Source organism: Helicoverpa zea, chromosome 19 (genome assembly GCF_022581195.2).
Source record: "Helicoverpa zea isolate HzStark_Cry1AcR chromosome 19, ilHelZeax1.1, whole genome shotgun sequence".
Taxonomy (NCBI): domain Eukaryota; kingdom Metazoa; phylum Arthropoda; class Insecta; order Lepidoptera; family Noctuidae; genus Helicoverpa; species Helicoverpa zea.
In genome coordinates, this window is record NC_061470.1 from 714,528 (window position 1) to 735,962 (window position 21,435).

General features: G+C 39.4%; 2 protein-coding genes across 2 annotated transcripts; both read left to right on the plus strand.

Annotated features, from left to right (window-relative positions):
• The first annotated feature begins 104 nt into the window (after positions 1-104).
• Positions 105-2,952, plus strand: LOC124639419 (dynein light chain 2, cytoplasmic). Its single transcript, XM_047176773.1, has 3 exons — positions 105-251; positions 1,380-1,503; positions 1,877-2,952. Exons 2-3 carry the CDS (start codon positions 1,396-1,398, stop codon positions 2,036-2,038), a joined length of 270 nt encoding a protein of 89 aa, XP_047032729.1. The 5' UTR covers positions 105-251; positions 1,380-1,395; the 3' UTR covers positions 2,039-2,952.
• Positions 2,953-6,415: 3,463 nt separating this feature from the next.
• On the plus strand, positions 6,416-19,121 carry LOC124639658 (phenoloxidase subunit 1-like). The gene is made up of 15 exons (XM_047177101.1): positions 6,416-7,139; positions 8,158-8,277; positions 8,813-9,005; positions 9,428-9,530; positions 9,866-9,986; positions 10,941-11,146; positions 12,043-12,171; positions 12,581-12,704; positions 13,146-13,310; positions 14,470-14,598; positions 15,221-15,399; positions 15,918-16,063; positions 16,420-16,502; positions 16,899-17,051; positions 17,515-19,121. The coding sequence occupies exons 2-15, from the start codon at positions 8,167-8,169 to the stop codon at positions 17,725-17,727; spliced, it is 2,055 nt and encodes a 684-aa protein (XP_047033057.1). The 5' UTR covers positions 6,416-7,139; positions 8,158-8,166; the 3' UTR covers positions 17,728-19,121.
• The last annotated feature ends 2,314 nt before the right edge of the window (positions 19,122-21,435 follow it).

Genomic DNA, 21,435 nt, shown 5'->3' on the forward strand with positions numbered 1-21,435 from the left:
CTTCTTTGTGAAAATACGAAACAAAAAGTAATTTTTTATTTATCCCAAAGTTTAATGGCCTCATATAAAATGTTTGAAAATACGCCATAAAGTTTATTTTTCGAATATGTTTGAATTTAGAACGCCCTCTACCGCAATTAGAAGAAATCTTCGCTGAAAGAAGCCTGTGAAAGAATCCTCTGGAAAGTAGGCATTGAATCTCCGGTTATCAAAATCTTTACGTGAGAATTTGTTCTTATCCCGAAGCAAAAGTGAGTATTTCTTTATTTTGGTGATTATTTATTTATTGTAAAGCATTTTAAATATTTTATTGTGCCAGTTTTCGATTATTTCAATATCCACAAAATGGTGTGCGAAAGTCCGAAGGCGGAACAATTTATATTCTGCAAATACTCACAAAGATGTGCAACAAAATGGTTTTATTGATTTAACTATGATGTTTCTATAGTGATAATCTGCGTTACGCTATATTATCGTTATCTTCCGAAGCGCTAAGCTAAATTACATGTCGGAGCCTCGTTCCTAATTTCTCGTATCGGCTTTGATGACGGGCATTAGTGCTAGTGCTTCCGTTAGAATTACAACTAAAAGGCCGTCGCAGATTGTAGAAGAGGTCAGGTAAAGTAGACTGCGCCACTGGTATCATGGGTTATTCTGCGCTTTGAGTTTTTTCCACATTGCGACAATTATTTCTTAGTGGGTGAGGAACACATTTTGTAAAGGGCGCGCATTGAGTCCCGGATTTCGCGCTTGACCTTTTCTGGAGGTTATTTATAGCACTTTGTTGTTCAATATAAACAAGCAATGTCCCCCTCGTGAGAGTTGAACAAAATCAATCATATCGGAATGTTATCGACGAGGTTCGGGAACCTATAACCTTTCGCATTGACGCTATCGGTTATCTATTGCAACAAGTAGGAGCTTATTATGATTATGCTAAGCTCAATGAGCAAAATAATTTAATTAAAAAGTCAGGCCCAAACCTGACAGCTTAGAATTTGTTTTCAAGCTCTTAATTTCTCCAAATATACATACCTAGAGTCACAATGATTGGGTTAACAGCCAAACTGATAAGATAGTGGAAACAACCCACTATCTATTATTGCGCCTTCCTAGGACTACTTACTGCTTAAAAAAGCGACTTTTTCTAAAAATGTAGGCTAATGTTTGTTCACTAAATAGTTTTTTTTTTTCATAATAATTTAATTTAACCTGCTTTTAGTACCTGAAGTTGGATAACATTCTAGAGCCAATTTCTCCACATAATACCTACTTGTGTAATATACTTGAGATAAGTTATCTACAGTAGCTGGTAGAAAGTGGAGATTAGGATCACTTTAATATTCTAATGGTTACTCACCCCACTATGTTCTGTGCAGACACATAGCCGACAAGATGTGCGACCGCAAGGCGGTGATCAAGAATGCTGACATGAGCGAAGAGATGCAGCAAGATGCTGTGGACTGCGCAACGCAGGCATTAGAGAAGTTCAACATTGAAAAGGTAGGTCTAGATCTCACTTATTAATATTTGTCACACTTTATTTTCACAGTTGAATATCTAGGTGAAACTTCTGGCAAAAAACTTCTGAAACCAATTAATTATTTACACAAAGGGAAGGCTTTAATAAAAATCAACATACTACTAATAATTATTTTAACAATACACATTATAATTGACAATAAGCCACAGTGTGCAAGGTTCCCACGAATGATAACTTTGAGGTTTTCCTGTTGTGGTTAGTGCAATTTCTAAAATATTAATTCACATGGTTGATTACTTATTACATACTACAAAGTTAATTAGAATATGAACGGAGCTAATGCTAGTTGGTGGAGATTGGGACACGTTGCTGAGGGTGCATGTTCTGTTGCAGGACATCGCGGCGTTCATCAAGAAGGAGTTCGACAAGAAGTACAACCCGACGTGGCACTGCATCGTGGGGCGCAACTTCGGCTCGTACGTGACGCACGAGACGCGCCACTTCATCTACTTCTACCTGGGCCAGGTGGCCATCCTGCTGTTCAAGAGCGGCTAGGCGGGGCAGCGCCCCTTCAAAATTTTATGTTGTTAGCACAGACGCAGTATTACCGGGCGACGAGTGGCAGCGTGTCGCCGGCGGCATGTGTGCAGAGTGACTGTCTGAGTGTCTGAGTGAGTGCCAGGTGACCGGTGACTGATGTGAGCGGCACGCCACGCGACTAGACTAGCCTCAACCCACTGTTTATTATTTAACGATGCTGGACATTAGCTGCGTCGAATCTCTTCACTTCTTAGTCCCCGGCGCACTCGATGTATGTTTGTACTGTGTTAGCTATACTTAAGAATCGATATTGACTTGGGTAAAACATTCACTTCTAGTGTATTTATATTAAAAATTTTAGTTAATTATTCCTAGACTTATACCTAGCATAGCGTAAAAGTCATATGTTAGTATATAACTAAATTTATTGTTTAATTTCTTTGTTAATACACCCTGTGAAAATATTTTTCAATACTTATTAAACTTTCTTACAAACCAAACAACATCTATGATTGTTTATATTTATGTACCTTCTAGTCCTACTTCTGAAAATTATATATGTAAAAACTTATACAAAATATACACATTTCAGTAACACAATACACAGACAAAATTGCTGCCTCAACATCTTTGTTCAATAAAGTTGATAACCAGATTCACAATGTTATTACATGGTTCTTATATGGTTCAATTTTGGTCTCATGATTCCGGTCTCGGACTGTTGCCCTGCCTATTTTATCAAAATGTAAGCCCAAACAAATTCACCAACACAGGTACTCCTTTTTATCAGAAGTTCAACATACCCATACCTACTAATATATACCACATATTGTCTCTTGTGATTATATAAATCTACCTATATAACTTATCTAGGATCTAATGTTTTATATATGTATCTAATCGAAATAAAGCATTTACTTTTGACTGTAGATGATATTTTATTACACAAACCCTCACATTTGGTCTATCTGGAAATGAAGGAGCATTTCCTCTTCTTTTTTAAACCAACCGAACCGAAAGAAGGGTTTTCTCAGTTTGATCACTGTCTGTATGTGTGCACCCAACCTCATGAAAGGATAAACAGATTTGGAGTTAAGATTAGCAGCGGTGGTTTTAGCCATTTCACCAAAATTAGCTCAGCCATTTTAATTTCGCTATCATATTTTGCGACCTACATAGATTCGTCGTCATGTTAGCATCTCCATCATGTACCTAGTTATAACGGGTCTCTATGAATGAACTTGTGGTAATCCAGGGGAAAACTCCGTCCTGGCATAAGTTGGATGCAAGAATTTCTTCAAAATCTTAGAATACAATTTTAAAATATTTGGAAATTGCAAGATGTTGCAAATTGGAGAGCTAGTGAACATAGCCTTGCGCGCTACTTTGCAAATTATTGTTGATTATAATTATAGTAATATTGTTAATTTGTTCCACTTTACACGGGTGCCGCTGCTAATTGCTTACTTATGTGAAGATAAATAATGACACCTAATTATTGAGGAGGTGCCTCCTACTACATGTAATGCGGGTCCCTGCCGCGGTCCTGGCTTTCACTTGAGTACCTATACCAGTCTACCGTCATCTTTCTGGGGCCCGATTCTCCTATGTTAATAATGTCAAAATCGAATAGAAATCGAATCGCAATATGATCGCAATAGCAGTTTTAACCATATCGGGCATTCTGCTACTAATAAAAGACCAATCGTATTCGATTGACATTTGATTGGTGTGCGATTGGTCAGCTATTTTGGTGATTTAGGTCCATACGGTAGTTTGCTGTACAATCATTTTGCAATCGTAAATCATTTGCAGACAAAATGATTCATTATTGAATGACAGAAAAGGATAAAAACGTTTATTTCAAAGAAAAAATAGCGGAATGCCGCATACGCTTCAATCGTAATCGAGTCGGGATCGGATCTCAGTCGAATCGAGTCGAACGTGAATCGTATGACGCTTAAGTAAACTTAGGAGAATCGGGGCCCTAGGTTGTGACTAGGGGTAGGTATCGGGTGTGTTGAGTGTAGGTTGAAGGAATCTAATATGAAATCGCTACTGGTAGGCTTATTGCAGTCGTTCGGGACCATAGTGCAGAATTTATTTACTCAACAAAAAAATGCACCACTACCCGAGCCATCAATAGTAGGCAGCAACGAGTTTTAGTGGTGCATTAGTCGGGAATCAAACTGAGGACCTCTTGTACTTCACTCCAATGCGTTTTCCAATGGATTTTGTATATTGTGCGTAGGTATGGGTGTTAGCTTTCTGCATGGTAGCTCCTATTACCGGAATTAGAGATCTAATAAAACTGGTTAGGCATCGATTAGCACTTGGTATAAAGGTAGGTAAGTAAGTATATAAATGTTCATGCAATCAAGTTTTCGCAATCAAAACTTAATTAAAAGCTTTCTGCAGGAGTTGTAATAAAAACGGCAATAGCATGTGGTTATAACATGCTAATTTTCAAGGACAAAGGGTGGATGGTGTTCTAGCTTAGTTAATAAATTCCATAGCGTTGTGTTTGGAATAACCAACTTATGAATATTTTAACAAACCTTCACATCGGTATATTATTAGGCAAAATAATTAGCCAACACAAGTTGGTTTGGTATGTGAATATCTATGCATATGTGTTCCTTTTACGTTTGCTCGTCGTTGGTTAAATAGGTCAATTAAGGCGCGGCTACTTTGCCGCTGTTACATGAGCTGGGCTGAGCATGTTACATTTTAGCGCTCTGCCAAACTGGTTAACTGGTACCTGGGGCCCGATTCTCCTAATTTTACTTAAGCGCCATTGGATTGACGTTCGACTCGATTCGACTGAGATCCAATCCCGACTCGATTACGATTGAAGCGTATGTGGCATTCCGCTATTTTTTCTTTGAAATAAACGTTTTTATCCTTTTCTGTCATTCAATAATGAATAATTTTGTCTGAAAATGATTTACGATTGCAAAATGCTTGTACAGCAAACTACCGTATAGACCAAAATCATCAAAATAGCAGACCAATCGCACACCAATCAAATGTCAATCGAATACGATTGGTCTTTTATTAGTAGCAGAATGCCCGATATGGTTAAAACTGCTATTGCGATCATGTTGCGATTCGATTTCTATTCGATTTTGACATTATTAACTTAGGAGAATCCGGCCCCTGGGTAGCTACCTAGCTCCTTTACTGTATTTTGATGTGCCACTCATTTTAATGGAATTAAAAATGATGGATGATTGAATGCTAGGCACCAACTTCATGAGGTTCTAATTACTCCTGAGAAATAGGTAGGTAGGCACAAAATAAGCCAACGGAAGTTTCGATCCTTCGGAACTTCAACTACGCAATAAAACTCCACTTGATTCGATCTACATACATGCCTAATCCCGTGACTAATCGCCGCGATTACCTATAATTCAATAACGTATTATCAATATAAACGGTAGGTAGGTACCTATAGGTAGCTAAGCACCTACCTAAGTGATATTGTAAACAAGGACGATTTTACAATAGGTATCAAAGTAGATTCGGATCGATACTTAGCTACCTACCTACTTATAAAAGACTGTTGCGTTGTGTATTCTATAATAATGTTTACTTTCTAGTTTTCGAGAAGACTAAGAAACTGATAGCAATAAGCCATAGATCATGATAGTTTTTCTTTGGAATTCTCTTCTTTGGAAAGAGAACTATTATAATGTAGGTTCCAATCCAGACATGGTATCTTTGTAAACCTACCAGCCTTGACCTACCTTCTCACAGCTACATACTTTTATTTATATCGGTGTGCATCATGTTCTCAGCGCAACCTTGTCAAATAAAGCCCCTAACTTACCCGATAAAAGAAAGCCCTCTTTTGTTTCGCTGTAAAGGCACAAATCAGCCTTATTTATAATCATGACATTTCATTTAGACGTAGGGTTGCCAATTTTTTTTACAAGAAATAAAGTATATTCAGGTCTATGAAGATGATTAAACAGTAGGTATTTTAGCAAAACAAACAGTATTTATTTATTATTTTTGTAAAAATATATTTGTGAGCGTCTAAATGTAACACATAATAATGTGTCTGCATTTTGATGCTGAAAACAGTATTTTGTATACTTTTTTTTTGTTAAACAGTAAAAAGTATAATTTAGTGAAAAACAGTAGAATACTGTTTAAAACAGTATAGTTGGCAACCCTATTTAGACGTGAGGCGATTAAAATTTGCTTCATACCTCGAATTAATTATGCCTGCCTACATATTTAATGAATACTTAGAATGAGGAAAATGTAGCTATTCTAGGATTACAAGTTCTAGGTCACATAAATTAAATTCGTGTAATAAATAGAGTCGCAACATGCGGGCGGGTACTTCACCTAGTTATGTTCGAAACTATCGATTTTTACATATTTTTATGGTAAGTTATACCGCAATGTTAAGCTTTGGATGTTTTATAGAATAAACAAGTAGTGAGTGGGAGGCGCTTCTGAAATAAATGGGTTTAAATGTAGCCTTAATGTTCTTTATTTGCGTAACATGATGCTGATTTTCCCTGAAGAGTTAGGGGCGTTCTAAATAGCCTTATAAATAGGTACTCAAATTATTTGCAGTTATACATGACAGTACTGTTTAGGTAGGTACTCTATGCATGACCCGGGAGTCAAACCTTCTTGCTCGAATCTAGTCTAATTACAAAGAGGGAGCACCTACATACTTAGGTGACTCATGAAGAAATTGTGATATAACTGTGGGGTTCGACTCCCAGATGTTGACGATGTTGTGTTGAGAATGTAAGTAGATTCGTCCCCTATTATTTATATCATTATTCATATCCTTTAATATGTAGAAGTCCCATAGCAACTACTACACATCGCCTAGTACTGTCAAATATTGTGGTCGGTACATCCTGACCGCAGGGCGTCCCATCGCTCCCGACTTATCAGAAACGTGTCATGAGTTTGCACACGACGTTCCTACGGGTACTCTGGTACCTACAGGACATATGGGTATCGTGTGCAGGTTTCTGGGTATATATAGTGTGCTCCAGGCCTGGAAGACCATACTCGAGCCGTGGACATCACGGCTTGAACAAAGTAAATAGTAATATTTTGTGGAGCAGTAGAAAATCTTGTGGTAAGTTGAATTTTTTAACTATTTGTTAATACTTTTTTTTATTTACGAATTTTGTACCTACACATCTTTCTTTGTGTGGTTTTGCAAAATTATTTTAAGTTATTCACATCCTATGTTTATGTGATGATTCGGTTATTGGCGCAGTGGTTGAGCGATTAGCTGCGCTGATTGTCGTGGGTTCGATTCCCGCGCGTTTTGGTAACAGTTAATATTTATTCGTTTATCTGCCTAGTTTGATAGTTAATTTGAGACTTTATAGAATTGTTTAGTTACAATCCTGGAGATGGCTACTCGAAACAATGTAATCATTGTAGGTACCTAGGTACTTCCTGTACTTGCCATACTTAGTCGCTACTTATTTGCACTTACATATTAGCATAATTAACTACAGTTAGCTACATAGATGTTATATATCGTTAGTATTCCAATCATGCGTGAAGCTCTTGAAACTGTGCCCTCGAGACTTGCTGACACTTTATATTGTACCATGTTGCAACTAGCTATCTATTTTTATATAATAGTATCGTAATTTGATATTATGATACTTTGCATTTTATTGCAAAAAGATGCGGAAATCAGAGCTTGAAACATCATCCTCCGAGCCTTTTTTCCCATAAAAACATAAAGTGTACCTATAATTAAGTTTTAAGCCATTATTACCAGGATTCATTAAGATCGCAACTTTCATCTAGGTATTATTTCCCTATCAACCTTTTTGAGGCAAATATACATAGAGCACTAGCTTCTGCCAGCGGTTTCACCCGCATCCCGTGGGAACTACTTCCCGTACCGGGATAAAAAGTAGCCTATAGCCTTCCTCGATAAATGGGCTATCTAACACTGAAAAAATTTTCGAATCGGACCAGTAGTTCCTGAGATTAGCGCGTTCAAACAAACAAACTCTTCAGCTTTATAATATTAGTATAGATTATCACGCTAACAAAAAACAGCACTGTTCTCTCTAAAAAAATTTGGTAAACTTCTAAATTTAGGTAAATCTACATAATTTGTTTTCCAGTAAGACAAGATGTCGGACGCTAAGAAGAACCTGTTGCTATTCTTCGACCGGCCCTCGGAGCCGTGCTTCATGCAGAAGGGAGATGAGAAGGCTGTCTTCGAGATCCCTGATCACTACTACGTAAGTTATGAACTATTGTAATCAATAGGCTGTACTGTAGTCATGAGACTGTTGGAATTATGCCTTAACTAATGTTTGTCATATTATCTAGACCTGCGTTGTCATCATATAAATTTGCTAAGCTATTTCCTAAATGGTTTCTTTTACCTACTGCCTCGTTGGTCTAACTGTCGCAAGCGCGGCTACTGAGCACGAGGTTTCGGGCTCGATTCCCAGGTCGGGCCGAAATCGCTTTGTGGGTTTAGAAACTTTCACAAAGCAGCCCGTAGTCTTGAAGTTGGTGATTGATGCACCCGTGCATCGGAGAGCACGTGTATTTCAGTGCTGCGCCTGATCTCTCTCCGGTGGTGTCAGATTATCGTCCCATCTCGTTATGTGAGTGAAGGAATAGTAAGAGCACCTGTGTCTGTGCAAATGCTCGTGCACTATAATATATCCTGCGCAGTTGGCTGATCTCCTTCCACGAGAACAGCCGCCATGGCCGATAAATAGGAGGACACAAATAAATACATTAACCCTTTATTTACCCTTCTAGCCCGACAAATACAAGCAGTTAACAAGCACGATCTCCAACCGTTTCGGTGGTGATGCCGGCCGAGCCATCCCCGTGCGGAACATCGCGCTGCCCAACCTGGCGCTGCCCATGGAGCTGCCCTACAACGACCAGTTCTCGTTGTTCGTGCCCAAGCACCGCGTCATGGCGGGCAAGCTTATTGACATCTTCATGGGTAAGTAGTAGGAGAAGATAGGAATTCGACATTACTTGTAGAGGTCTTATGACAAAATTCCATCTCTGCTAACCAAAATGACAAATGGGTAAGTTATTGAAATCCGCAGTTAGTTGCTAAATAGGGTCTTTTTTATGGTCTGTTTGGCAAAATTCGCTTTGGACATCTGTATCAAAAAGTTTTCCGTGTTATTCGCCTGTTTGATCATCATACTCAAAGTAGTTAAAATTGTAGTTGTAAGTCCTTGACAGCTTAGAAGGCAAAGAAAAATAAAAATGGGCGATGCCCAATCTAATCTACAGCAAAACTACTGGTTTATCTTCCAAACTTCTCTGTTGGTCGTCGCCCTATTTCACAGTTGCTTATCCCAAGAACACCTGCATCATACCTCAATTCCTCATGATACTACCCTCATGTTACAGGTATGCGTGACTTAGAAGACCTGCAGTCGGTGTGTTCCTTCTGCCAGCTGCGCATCAACCCTTACATGTTCAACTACTGTCTCTCCGTCGCTATACTGCACAGGTAAACAGCATTTAACATCAGTTTAGCATATAAAAGTCATCATTATTTTAAAGTTGTTGACTAGCTTCCATTAGTGGTTTGACCTACTTCCTGAGGGAAGTACTTCCCGTGCCGGGATAAAAAGTACCCTCCTATGTAATTCTTATAACTGCTATGTTTCATGAAAATCCGTTGAGCCGTTTTTGTGTAAAGAAGTAACAAACATACACCCTCGTGTGATAATTATTTCTGTCTTTGTCGACTGCTACAGAATGATGATATATCAGGCTTATTATTGTTCTGTGTCTTCCCCCATACATTTGCTACCGGTTGTAATTGTATCACTATGATTGTAGGCCCGACTGCAAGGGCGTGAACATCCCCACGTTCGCGGAGACGTTCCCGGACAAGTTCATGGACCCCAAGGTGTTCCGCAAGGCCAGGGAGGTCAGCAACGTTGTCACCTCCGGGAACAGGGTGAGCACATAATATCTATTCACTTACATACAATATATCCAATATTTACTTGTTAAATAAATACATTTAGGTTCAGGTAAGTCCTGACTGAATATCTCTAAAAGGTGAAAATCCATTCATATTTTGTTTAGCCTTGTTTTTGCAAAAAAAAATTGAATTTGATTTTAGCAATCTGTTCATTTACTGACTGTTGCTAACGATGCTTTTTAGTAAGAAGCTTGTCAGCTATAGCAAACAATTTGTCACAGCTGCCACCCATTTCCCCTGTATTTTTTATATATGTCGGAGACGAACACATCATCATCAGGATGGCACTATCGTCCGACATCAGTTAGGGTAATCGTACAAAGAGATAACTCAAAAAGAACTCAACACTCAAGAACGTTTATTCAAATTACTAAGAACAAAAGACAGCCCCCAAAACGCCCGCCCTTCGCCACTTCCTATGTGTTTTGGCTGGGGAGAAGAAGTGGCGGAACAAACTCCCCAGCAACACAAGTCTGTCTGTTAGGTTAGAAGAACCATTACAATACAAAAATCATAATACTACAATAACACTAGGTGCACTACACGTAACGAAAGGCAGTAACGCTACGACTCAACTAATACTCCACGAACACTCAATGAAGACTCAACCAAGACTCAACCGAGACTGCGCTAAGCCTGAGCTCCGCGGACGCCGCGCTGACCGCCACGACTCCGCCAAGCGCGCCAAATTGTTGTTTCACCGGAAACGCCACCAGAGGGCGCGCTTGCGTCTCGTTCAGTGACCGTACTATTGACTATCTCCGACATATACTTATTTATTTGTATCGGATCCAGCACGTCCTAATTCTGCTCTAAGAATCCTGCAAGATTCCTAGTAAAGATAAATGAGCCTGATTTTCTTATTATGCTATAAAATTGCCATTGCTCATATATTAAGATTTGCTTAAAACCCATCTTCCCTTTCAGATGCCAGTGACCATCCCGGTGAACTACACAGCGAACTCGTCAGAGCCGGAGCAGCGCGTCGCGTACTTCCGCGAGGACATCGGCATCAACCTGCACCACTGGCACTGGCACCTGGTCTACCCCTTCGACTCGGCTGACCGGTCTATTGTGAACAAGGACCGGAGGGGAGAGCTGTTCTATTATATGCATCAGCAGATTATTGCTAGGTACGTCGTGTATATTTGGTAACTTTCTAGAATTTAAATACAGGGGAAGCCTCTTTGGGTTGTGGGATTGTTCGAAAGACTTGCTGCGGCTCTGATACATGAATGGTTCCAATAGGAATATGGTGGGTTTTAGTGAGTTGGAGTCTGACACTTACTCATGCTGGGTCCACAGCGGGAGGGGTTATTTGATGACGTACCACCAGAAAAAATAACTATTCGAAGTGTCAATTACGACTAAGTTTGCAGTTCTCAGTGTTATAATAATGCTTCCGGTTTTTAGATGGATTTCTGTCAGATGACAAGGGTATCGCACTCGCATGACAGGCTTTGATCATCCTCCGAGCCTTTTTCCCAACTATGTTGGGGTCGGCTTCCAGTCTAACCGGATTCAGCTGAGTACCAGTGCTTTACAAGAAGCGACTGCCTATCTGACCTCCTCAACCCAGTTACCCGGGCAACCCGATACCCCTTGGTTAGACTGGTGTCAGACTTACTGGCTTCCGACTACCCGTAACGACTGCCAAGGATGTTCAATGACAGCCGGGACCTACAGTTTAACGTGCCATCCGAAACACAGTCATTGGTGTCTAAGATATACTTAAAAAGTACATACAAACTTAGAAAAGTTGCATTGGTACTTGCCTGACCTGGGATCGAACCTGCGCCCTCATACTTGAGGTTGGCCCTTTACCCACTAGGCCACCACGACGTCATGACAGGCTTTGATATCTACAAGAATTTCTTTGTTGAAGGACCGAAGCGAGAATGTACATTCTCATAACTAATAATATGTGACAAAGTTTTATTATGTACTTTTCGTCAAGTTACATTATTATGCCTCGTTTCTCTATTTCCAGTTTTTAGTTGCTTTACATGAATGTACCATTATTTCCCAGATACAACATGGAGCGTCTGTGCAACGGGCTGCAGCGAGTCCGGCGGTTCATGAACTTCCGCGAGCCCATCGACGAGGGCTACTTCCCCAAGCTCGACTCGCAGGTCGCCAGCAGGGCCTGGCCGCCCAGGTAACACATACATATTCATTTATTTATTTATTTGTAGTACTTTAACCACTTATTCACTAGTTACAAAAAAAGTTGCTACACATCTATCATTATAGTCAGTAAATCACTTTAGAAGTACTTACATACAATTTGAATTCCATACATTGTGTCATCGTTCTTGATATAGAAGAACAAAATTGGTGTCCATGTTGAGCCATTTATAAATAAAATGAAGACCAGACTTTGAATTACAAAAATGTCTGTCAAAAGTTGCTTACACTAGAAAAACTGAACTATAGCAAAATTGCTTACCTACATGTTGAAAACCCCATTCTAAGATCAAACCAAGTCCAATTTGAACGACTTCCTCTTCTTCCAGAGGTAACCGGGTAATACATATTTGCTCATATAAATATTTCCCATATTCCAGGTTTGCAGGCACCACAATCCGCGACCTGGACCGGCCGGTGGACCAGATCCGCGCCGACGTGTCGGAGCTGGAGACGTGGCGGGACCGCTTCGTGCAGGCCGTCGAGAGCCTCACTGTTACACTCGTCAGTACTATTACCTATACTTTGATGACGATATTATGACCAATATTACATAATTATCAAGCAAGATTATCAACATTTGTAAAGCTTTCTTCTCTGTTACCAACTATGTTGGGGTTAGGTTTCTGTTTAATCTAGTGTTTTACATAAGGAACGACTGCCTATTTGACCTCCACAACCCAGTTACCTGGACAACCCAAGATCCCCTGGTAAAACTGGTTGTCAAACTTTCTTGCTTGTAATGTGTGTCGTAATGATTTGCCCAAGATGTTCAAATGACAGCCGACTCTGGCGAAAGACGAAAGAACTCGTTATGATAAGATGGTACCACGGTTCCAAGCTGTTATATTTAAAAGTATTTTTGAGCAAAATTGTTTCTAGATTATACGTCAAGAGTTATTTATAGTCAACAGGATACCTAACAACGTATATTTTCCTCCACAGCCGAACAACCGTCAAATGCCACTAGACGAGGAGCGAGGCATCGACATCCTGGGCAACATGATGGAGTCTTCCATCATCAGCCCCAACCGCGGCTACTACGGCGACCTGCACAACATGGGACACGTCTTCATCTCCTACTCCCATGACCCTGACCACAGGCATCTGGTACTGTTCCTCTTCCATCATCATCATCTAGTCATCATTTTCCCCAACAATGTTGGGGTCGGCTTCCAGTTTAACCGGATTCAGCTGAGTACCAGTGCTTTACAAGGAGCGACTGCCTATCTGACCTCCACAACCCAGTTACCCGGGTAACCCGATACCCCTTGGTTAGACTGGTGTCAGACTTACTGGCTTCTAACTACCTGTAACGACTGCCAAGGATGTTCAATGACAGCCGGGACCTACAGTTTAACGTGCCATCCGAAACGCAGTCATTGGTGTCTAAGATATACTTAGAAAGTACATACAAACTTAGAAAAGTTGCATTGGTACTTGCCTGACCTGGATCATCATCTAGTCAACCCCTCCCATTTCCAGTATCAACAGAAACGGTTATGAGATCAGATCTGTGTAACCTTTTCCCAGCTATGTTGGAGTTGGCTCCCAGAACAGATGTAGCTGAGTATAATTCAAAGTCAAAGTCAAAAACTTTTATTGAAACTAGGCTAGTTTTTAGCACTTTTTCACGTCACATCTACAAAAGGACAGCACCCCCAAAATGCCTCCCTTTCATTTCAGTGACCCCCTTTTACTTTCGATTGAGTGTTTAACTGGACCCATAACCCAGTTACCTGGGCAACCCAATATACCCTTGGTAAGACTTGGTTGGCGTAGGACGTCCACCAACGAGGTGGACAGACGACCTTATGTCGGTCGCCGTCGACGCTGGATGCAGGTCGCCTCCAGCAGGTATCTGTGCAGATCTAAGGGGGAGGCCTATGTTCAGCAGACACGTCCTATGGCTGAGATGATGATGATGAAGACTTGGTTGTCAGACAGGTGCAGCCAAGTATCAGTGGATAACGATGATGTGATGAATGATGTGATGTTTAGTGTCTGTCTATGTGACTTCTATAGCGATGTCTCCTAAGCTCGATTAGTTGTCAAGCTGATTACGTGGAAGTATGTATTTCTGTCTGTGACAGCAAGATATGGTAGGCCGTATGATGGTCCAAGTAAAGAATTCTAACTTGCCCAGTGATTTATTGTCTAATTGCAAGTTTTGATCACTCAATAACTTTTGCTTATAAAGTCTACTAGGTCATTAATATAATTTGGGCATTATAGGCAGTGTGATAATCCTGATGCTATGTGTTTGCAGGAACAATTCGGCGTGATGGGTGACTCGGCGACGGCGATGCGGGACCCGGTGTTCTACCGCTGGCACTCGTACATCGACGACCTCTTCCAGCTCTACAAGTACAAGCTCAACCCTTACACCGATGATAAGGTACATTATTCATTCAAACCATTGATATACAAAAACCCAAAAGAAAGTGTCGGATTCTGTATCTTTCTATAAGGTACAAGCATACGTTATTGCAAGTTTAACTTTACGCGTGTAAGTCGTTATTACAACGCACTGTAGTTAAAGCAATAAAATTTTACGATCGAAGTGATCGGCTAGGACAAAGCAAATGAGCGCACAATTTTGAATGTTGCGCTCATTTGGTGAGGACGTTTTTGAGACGCTAAGTGTGCATCTTGGGTTTTTATGTATATCAATGACTCAACTATCAAAGAATTAAGAGTGGACTCAGTATTGAGCCCAGAGGAACACCTGCATTGTTTAGCATTTACGTGTCTTGAAATCAACTCTGCTTCACGATCTTGTTACTTATACATGTTTGTAACTGTGTGAAAAAGCATAGATACATATATTAATTTTATTTCGCGAGAGCATAATCATTATTGTCTTATATATTTGTCAATGACATTATCTTGACTTACCAATGCCTTCGCCAAAAAATCTTGGCAACCAGAAATTTTTGGCACAAAGTCATAATTGCTTCTATGGTCCAATCCTCCAAGCATTGTCACAGTACTTAATCCACAATATCCCCCCCCCCTAGCTGGACTTCCCCGGCATCCGTCTGTCCAGCATCTCCCTGGAAGGCCCGGCAGGCAACAACACGGTGGGCACGTTCTGGGAGCTGAGCACGGTGGAGCTGGGCCGCGGACTGGACTTCACCCCCCGAGGGTCGGTGCTGGCCAGGTTCACGCATCTGCAGCATCAGGACTTCACTTATGTGTGAGTGTTGGGGGTACAGACTATAAATGTTTTAGGGTTATAGGGAAGAAACCAACGAAAATCAACTTCTCAAAAAAGTGTCTTATGATAAGTCTATTGATTTTTGTCCCACTAAACAAATAACTGTTCATCATCATCACCATCATCTTCCGAGCCTTTTCCAAGCTGTGTAACAATGTTTTCTAGTCTAACTAGATAAAACTGAGAATCAGTGTTTTACAAAGAACGATTGCCTAACTGACCTTCTCAACACAGTTACCTGAGTAACCCGATACCCCTTGATAAAACTAGTTGTCAGACTTTCTGGTTTCTAACTACCCGTAAAGACTACCAAAGATATTTAAATGACCGCTGAGAGCCATCAGTTTGTTGTGCCTTCCGAAACACGGTAGAACTCGTCATGACGAGACGGTCATTCACTGACCGGCTGCGCCAAGCATTGCTTATTCGTATTATGTAGCTTTAACTTAGCCACGTGCCATATATCATTTTTTATATATTCTCCATACCTTCTCTAGTCTGGAAGTGAACAACACATCGGGTCAGGGTGTGATGGGCACGGTGCGTATCTTCATGGCGCCGGCCGTCAACGAGCAGGGCCAACCGCTCGGCTTCGACGAGCAGAGGAGGGCCATGGTCGAGCTCGACAAGTTCACTGCTGGCTGTAAGTATATATTGGATTTAATATTTTATTGTAGGTGGATTATTTTAAGCTGATAATTTTAAGTATATAACTCTCAATAGGCAGTATTTCCAGTTTCGTATAAATGGGATCAATTTGTTGATATATTGTAGTAAAAAAAAACGTATACAACATTGTATTTAAATTAACTGATACACTAAATTAAAGTGAGTTCTAAAGTACCTTTTTTTCTTAGCCTGTATTGTCCCACTGATAGGGAAAGGTCTCCCCATTTTGTCTTCACAACTCTCGATCTTTTGACTTTTCCTACCAATATGATTATTGTTATTCTACATTACTGTATACAAAAATCATAAAATAACTGTGCATATTCGCAGTACGTCCGGGCAACAACACGATTCGTCACCGCAGCTTGGACTCCTCAGTCACCATTCCCTACGAGAGAACCTTCCGCGACCAGGTAAGAGCCAACATATTGTCTTATAAACATCTGAGTATTTTTTTTTATCACATAATATAATTACTTTACCCTTACAGAAAACTTAATCTAATTCGACATTAGTATGAATCATGGTGTTTCTTGCCCAATTTTCACCATAGCATTTACTTATTAGAACTGTGTAAAACTGTAAAGATTTATGATAGTTTTATGATCTGTAGATAGATGCTACGCGTTTTGATTTTATGATAAAAATACCGGAATGTTAAGATAGAACAATTTGTATCTTTTTACTGAGCTTAATTCCTAAAATTTAGCCCAAATTTAACTTGAACTGTAAAGAACCAATGCTAAATCACGTATGTTTCTTATTTTTTTTTCTTTTAAATCCAATTCTCAATGAATATATTTCTCCAGTCCGCCCGTCCCGGCGACCCGGGGTCTGCGGAGGCGGCGGAGTTCGACTTCTGCGGCTGCGGGTGGCCGCACCACATGCTCGTCCCCAAGGGCACTGCGCAAGGGTACCCCGTCGTGCTGTTCGCCATGATCTCCAACTGGGCTGAGGACAGGGTATGGACCTACTACAGTTTGTACTACAGTGTCTCATCTCTTTACTATCGTATTCCATAGGTCGGATACGACAGTAAAGAGAGGCAAGGAATAGAGACTAAACATTTGGCTGCGCAAATGTACATATCTTTTTGAACAGCAAACGGATTTATATTTGCATATAAAATAATAAATTATTATTTAATAGTAGCAAAGAGATTTAAATGATTACTAGGCGTTGATGAAAATATTACCCAAGTTAAGATTAGTAATTTTGCCGATACACACCTTCGAGAAATGAAATATTAATTTGATAGTATTATTTATTCCTTACATAATAAAATTGATCACTTGGCTAACTAAAGGTAAAAAAATAATTTATGCCACATTTCCTCAGCCATGTCTTGAGCAAAGCGAGCATAGCTGCACTATCATTTTCTTGAAGCGAATCACTTCATACAATTAATTTACCTCATCTTCCCAGGTGGAACAAGACCTAGTAGGGTCCTGCAATGATGCAGCATCCTACTGCGGCATCCGCGACCGGCGCTACCCCGACAGGCGAGCCATGGGCTTCCCCTTCGACCGCCCGGCGCAGGCGCAGGCTCTGTCAGACTTCCTCAGACCCAACATGGCCGTTAACGATGTCACTATAAGGTTCTCTGATACTACGAGACCAAGGCAGCAGAGGCGGTAGGAAGTAATTTAAATATATAGTTTATACATATAGGAAGTTTTTGGCTAGTGTGCAAAAAAATACTAAAATATTCTATCATTAATTTTTCCACTGATAATAACTGATAAATGAACAGAAAGTTGCGCATTGGTTGAAAATCATCCTGTATAGTGTACGTTTGTAGTAGCTTATAACTTTATGAGAATAAGTACTTCTATCGACTTTTGTATACCATCTGAGGATAAAAATGTGCTACAATATGAAAAAAAACCTACCTCTGAGAGTAATTGATAAAAGCAGTAACAACATTATAGATACTATTAACTAACTGAATATTTTATTCGTCATAAGAAAATACTTTAATAAACACAGAATTTCAACTTTGAAATGTAAGACAGATACAAACATAGATGGCGCCACATTTAGCTTCTAGAAATAATTTTATTTTACAAAATAATCTTATTATATTAGGTATTTAGTTAATTATAATTCATAATTATCACTTAGGTACATTACTCCTATTTTAGTCTTAATGCCGTGGTGCCATCCGTACATAGTTAACGTAACTATTGGGTGTGTAGGTCTGACCCGTCTGACGCGTCTGACCGTCTGCCCGCGAGGGCGGAGCCCCGGCGCAGGCCTTGCGGCTGTCGGGAGTACGGCCCGGGCGAACTGGCCGCTAGTATAAAGAAACCTTATTATTATACCAAGTGCCATCATAAACATCATTGTTTTAATTAAATATATTTTAACTGTAGAAGATGACCATTTAATAAGTAACTAACTAATAATTTTGCAAGGAAAATACATATTTTGAATAGCAAATATAGGTCTTCTCTACTCTTTTTACCCGACTGTGCCAAGCAAAGAGGGTAATTATCTTCATTTATAGAGTTATTATATACCATTTCTATCATGTTGGTCTGTCTTTTAATATCTATCAGGTCGTTTCTCAATAAAATATATGTATTATGTTCTGAATAGTCTATGACAGTGTATACTATGTAATGTTTACCTACTTAACTGTTGTTATAAATACAAATTAGCTGGCACCCAATAGACAATTAAATATTAATCAATTAACTGTTAATGTAATGATAACTATGTACCCACAAATTAAAATGCATATCTATCATTTTTTATTGCATTGCTCATACATAACTGTGTTTAAAAATAACTATTTAAAGTATGCTAAATATATTAATAAGGATTCTTTAAAATAATGTTGTTACTGAAACGAACTTGGCTTATATCATACCGGACTCCGATTTTACTTTTGTTTATCATATTTAATAGTATATAAGTTTAGTTTTAAGTAAACGGGTCTGTAAATACGTAGAATAGTTCCTAATATTATGTACACAGTGTAAATAGATTTGTGACTCTTGAGACTGAATATATTAGCCTTTTGCCAATTTGTTGTTTTATTGTTCTTACCACTTAAGTTCATTTGCTGGTACATAGATTATAGAAAGTTTTCGAATATTTTTGACCATTTAAAATATTTAGATCCTACATAAAAAATACAGCTTGAAGACTTGGACAGCTTCCTCTCGGACTGGCCTCAAACAGCGATGGATAGAGAAAAGTGGAAGGCTATGGGGGAGGCCTTTGCCCAGCAGTCGGACAGCATAGGCTAGTTAAAAAAAAAGAAACAAAAAAATGGCGCGATATACTACATGAAACATACGTCATATTACACACAGTGTTTAAACTCGAAGTGATTTTTTAACACACATATTCACAAAAGACAGCCCCCAAAACGCCCACCCTTCACCACTTCCTATGGGTTATTGCTGGGAAGAAGTGGCGCAGCATGCTCTCCAGCAACACAATATGCCGTCTGCAGATTGGAAGAGCCTTTAAACAATGTTTTATATAATATTCATTGATTGATTTTATCACACCACCATATGCTCGATAGCACTCAACCTACATACTTTAATGTTCAACATTGAGTAAGCCTGCCATTTAAAAGCTCTTGACCAGCACTTATAGCACAGCTTCTATAGCACCAAGATCAATTCCAGCGAATAAAATTTTTAAATGGCTCAAAAGGGCTCAAAACTATAATTGCGCTGGAATTGAACTTGGTCCTCCCAATTTTGCATTTTTCCTCTTCGTGGAAGATAGACAATCCCCTTATTTTAAAATATGGTTCTTGAAGTTTCTTGCTGATTCTTCTACTTAAGAACAATATTTTGGGATTATACACCTTTCTTCTCGTCTTTCTTTCTTCTGACACACGAGTCTATTCAAAACCTTTGATTATGACTCCTATTACACTTTAGTCTTAGACAATTGCAAGGTCGTCTCCATGCACCAAAACCAGATGCAACGAAAATATCTCAGCAATGTTTGTATCAATTAATTAGTAATTAAATATCCATCGAGTTCGATTGTACAGTTATCTGCTGATATCAACGTTTAGGCTGCTAATTAGGGACTTTCTTTAAATTGTTGCGTTGCTCTGCGGAAGGCACACTTCGGTCAGAGATGGCGAACACAGCACAGGTGAGATAATTGCTAAGAAATTAATATTGTTCGGCTTTTCAGTGAGGTGAACTGTGAATAGTTAGTGAAACGTCATGTGGACTACTAAAAAGAATAATTTACTTTTCACCTTTCGAAATATTCTTATTTCAGTGAACTTAACGGTGATTTAACTAGTGCTACTAATTTTGTTCCCTATGTCAGAAAGCGTTCGATTTCTTCATGTGGAATTTCTCAACAGCCTCTATTTTCCTCCAATTAGTGCTTACTTACTGCGCGTCTACTTTACACGTGGCTCAAAATGGAAAATAGAATGTACGGCACCTGTAACTCTGTAACTGAAGCGTAAAACAAACAGCCTGACATAGGAATATTTTTTCGTGCCTATATTTTTTGGGAATTCGATATCCCTAGAGCTCTTACGTTATTCGTTTTTTACTATAACGTGGGTAGTAGAATTTGGAAAAACCTGATATTTTCGTTTGGTCAGTCTATTTTTGAAAGTAACTATATCAATTTACAAAGCTGCCCCTTGAACTTTAGTCAAAATTAAAAACCGGCCAAGTGCGAGTCGGACTCGTGCACGAAGGGTTCCGTAAATTACAGTTAAATCAACCTATCTCAAAAACTATAAGAGATACTTTGATCAAACCAAAAATCGTTGAAAGAGTTAATTAGCATGCATCACCTCTATTTTTTTTAGAATTTTATACCCCGTAGTTATAAAAATAGAGGGGGGGGGACATACTTTTTACGACTTTGAGAGCTGATATCTCAAAAACCGTTCACTTTAAGAAAAATGTTTTTTAGAAAACTTTATATCATTTTAAAAGACCTTTCCATTGATACCCCACACGGGTATGTAAATCGAAAAAAAAAATTTCATCCCTCAGTTACATGTATGGGGGGCCCCACCCCCAATTCTTTTTTTTACTATTTAGTGTCATATTTTTGTAGCGGTTCATACAACACATATTCCCATCAAATTTCATCACTGTAGTACTTATAGTTTCCGAGTAAATCGGCTGTGACAGACGGACAGACGGACAGACGGACATGACGAAACTATAAGGGTTCCGTTTTTGCCATTTTGGCTACGGAACCCTAAAAAATGACGCGGCCGTTTCGCCAACCCTAAATTAGCTGCACAGTCGAATGCAAATGCACGTGCGATTGAATAATTCTTTAGCCAACCACGATAATAGAGGGTGCTATAAATAGTGGCACATTGTTTAA

Excerpts from the sequence above, each read along its gene's own strand:
- LOC124639658 (XM_047177101.1), top strand. The coding sequence starts at position 8,167 with ATGTCGGACGCTAAGAAGAACCTGTTGCTATTCTTCGACCGGCCCTCG. Across the intron at positions 9,531-9,865 it reads TCCGTCGCTATACTGCACAG|GCCCGACTGCAAGGGCGTGA; the intron begins GTAAACAGCATT and ends CTATGATTGTAG. Across the intron at positions 12,172-12,580 it reads AGCAGGGCCTGGCCGCCCAG|GTTTGCAGGCACCACAATCC; the intron begins GTAACACATACA and ends CCCATATTCCAG.
- LOC124639419 (XM_047176773.1), top strand. The coding sequence starts at position 1,396 with ATGTGCGACCGCAAGGCGGTGATCAAGAATGCTGACATGAGCGAAGAG. Across the intron at positions 1,504-1,876 it reads AGAAGTTCAACATTGAAAAG|GACATCGCGGCGTTCATCAA; the intron begins GTAGGTCTAGAT and ends GTTCTGTTGCAG.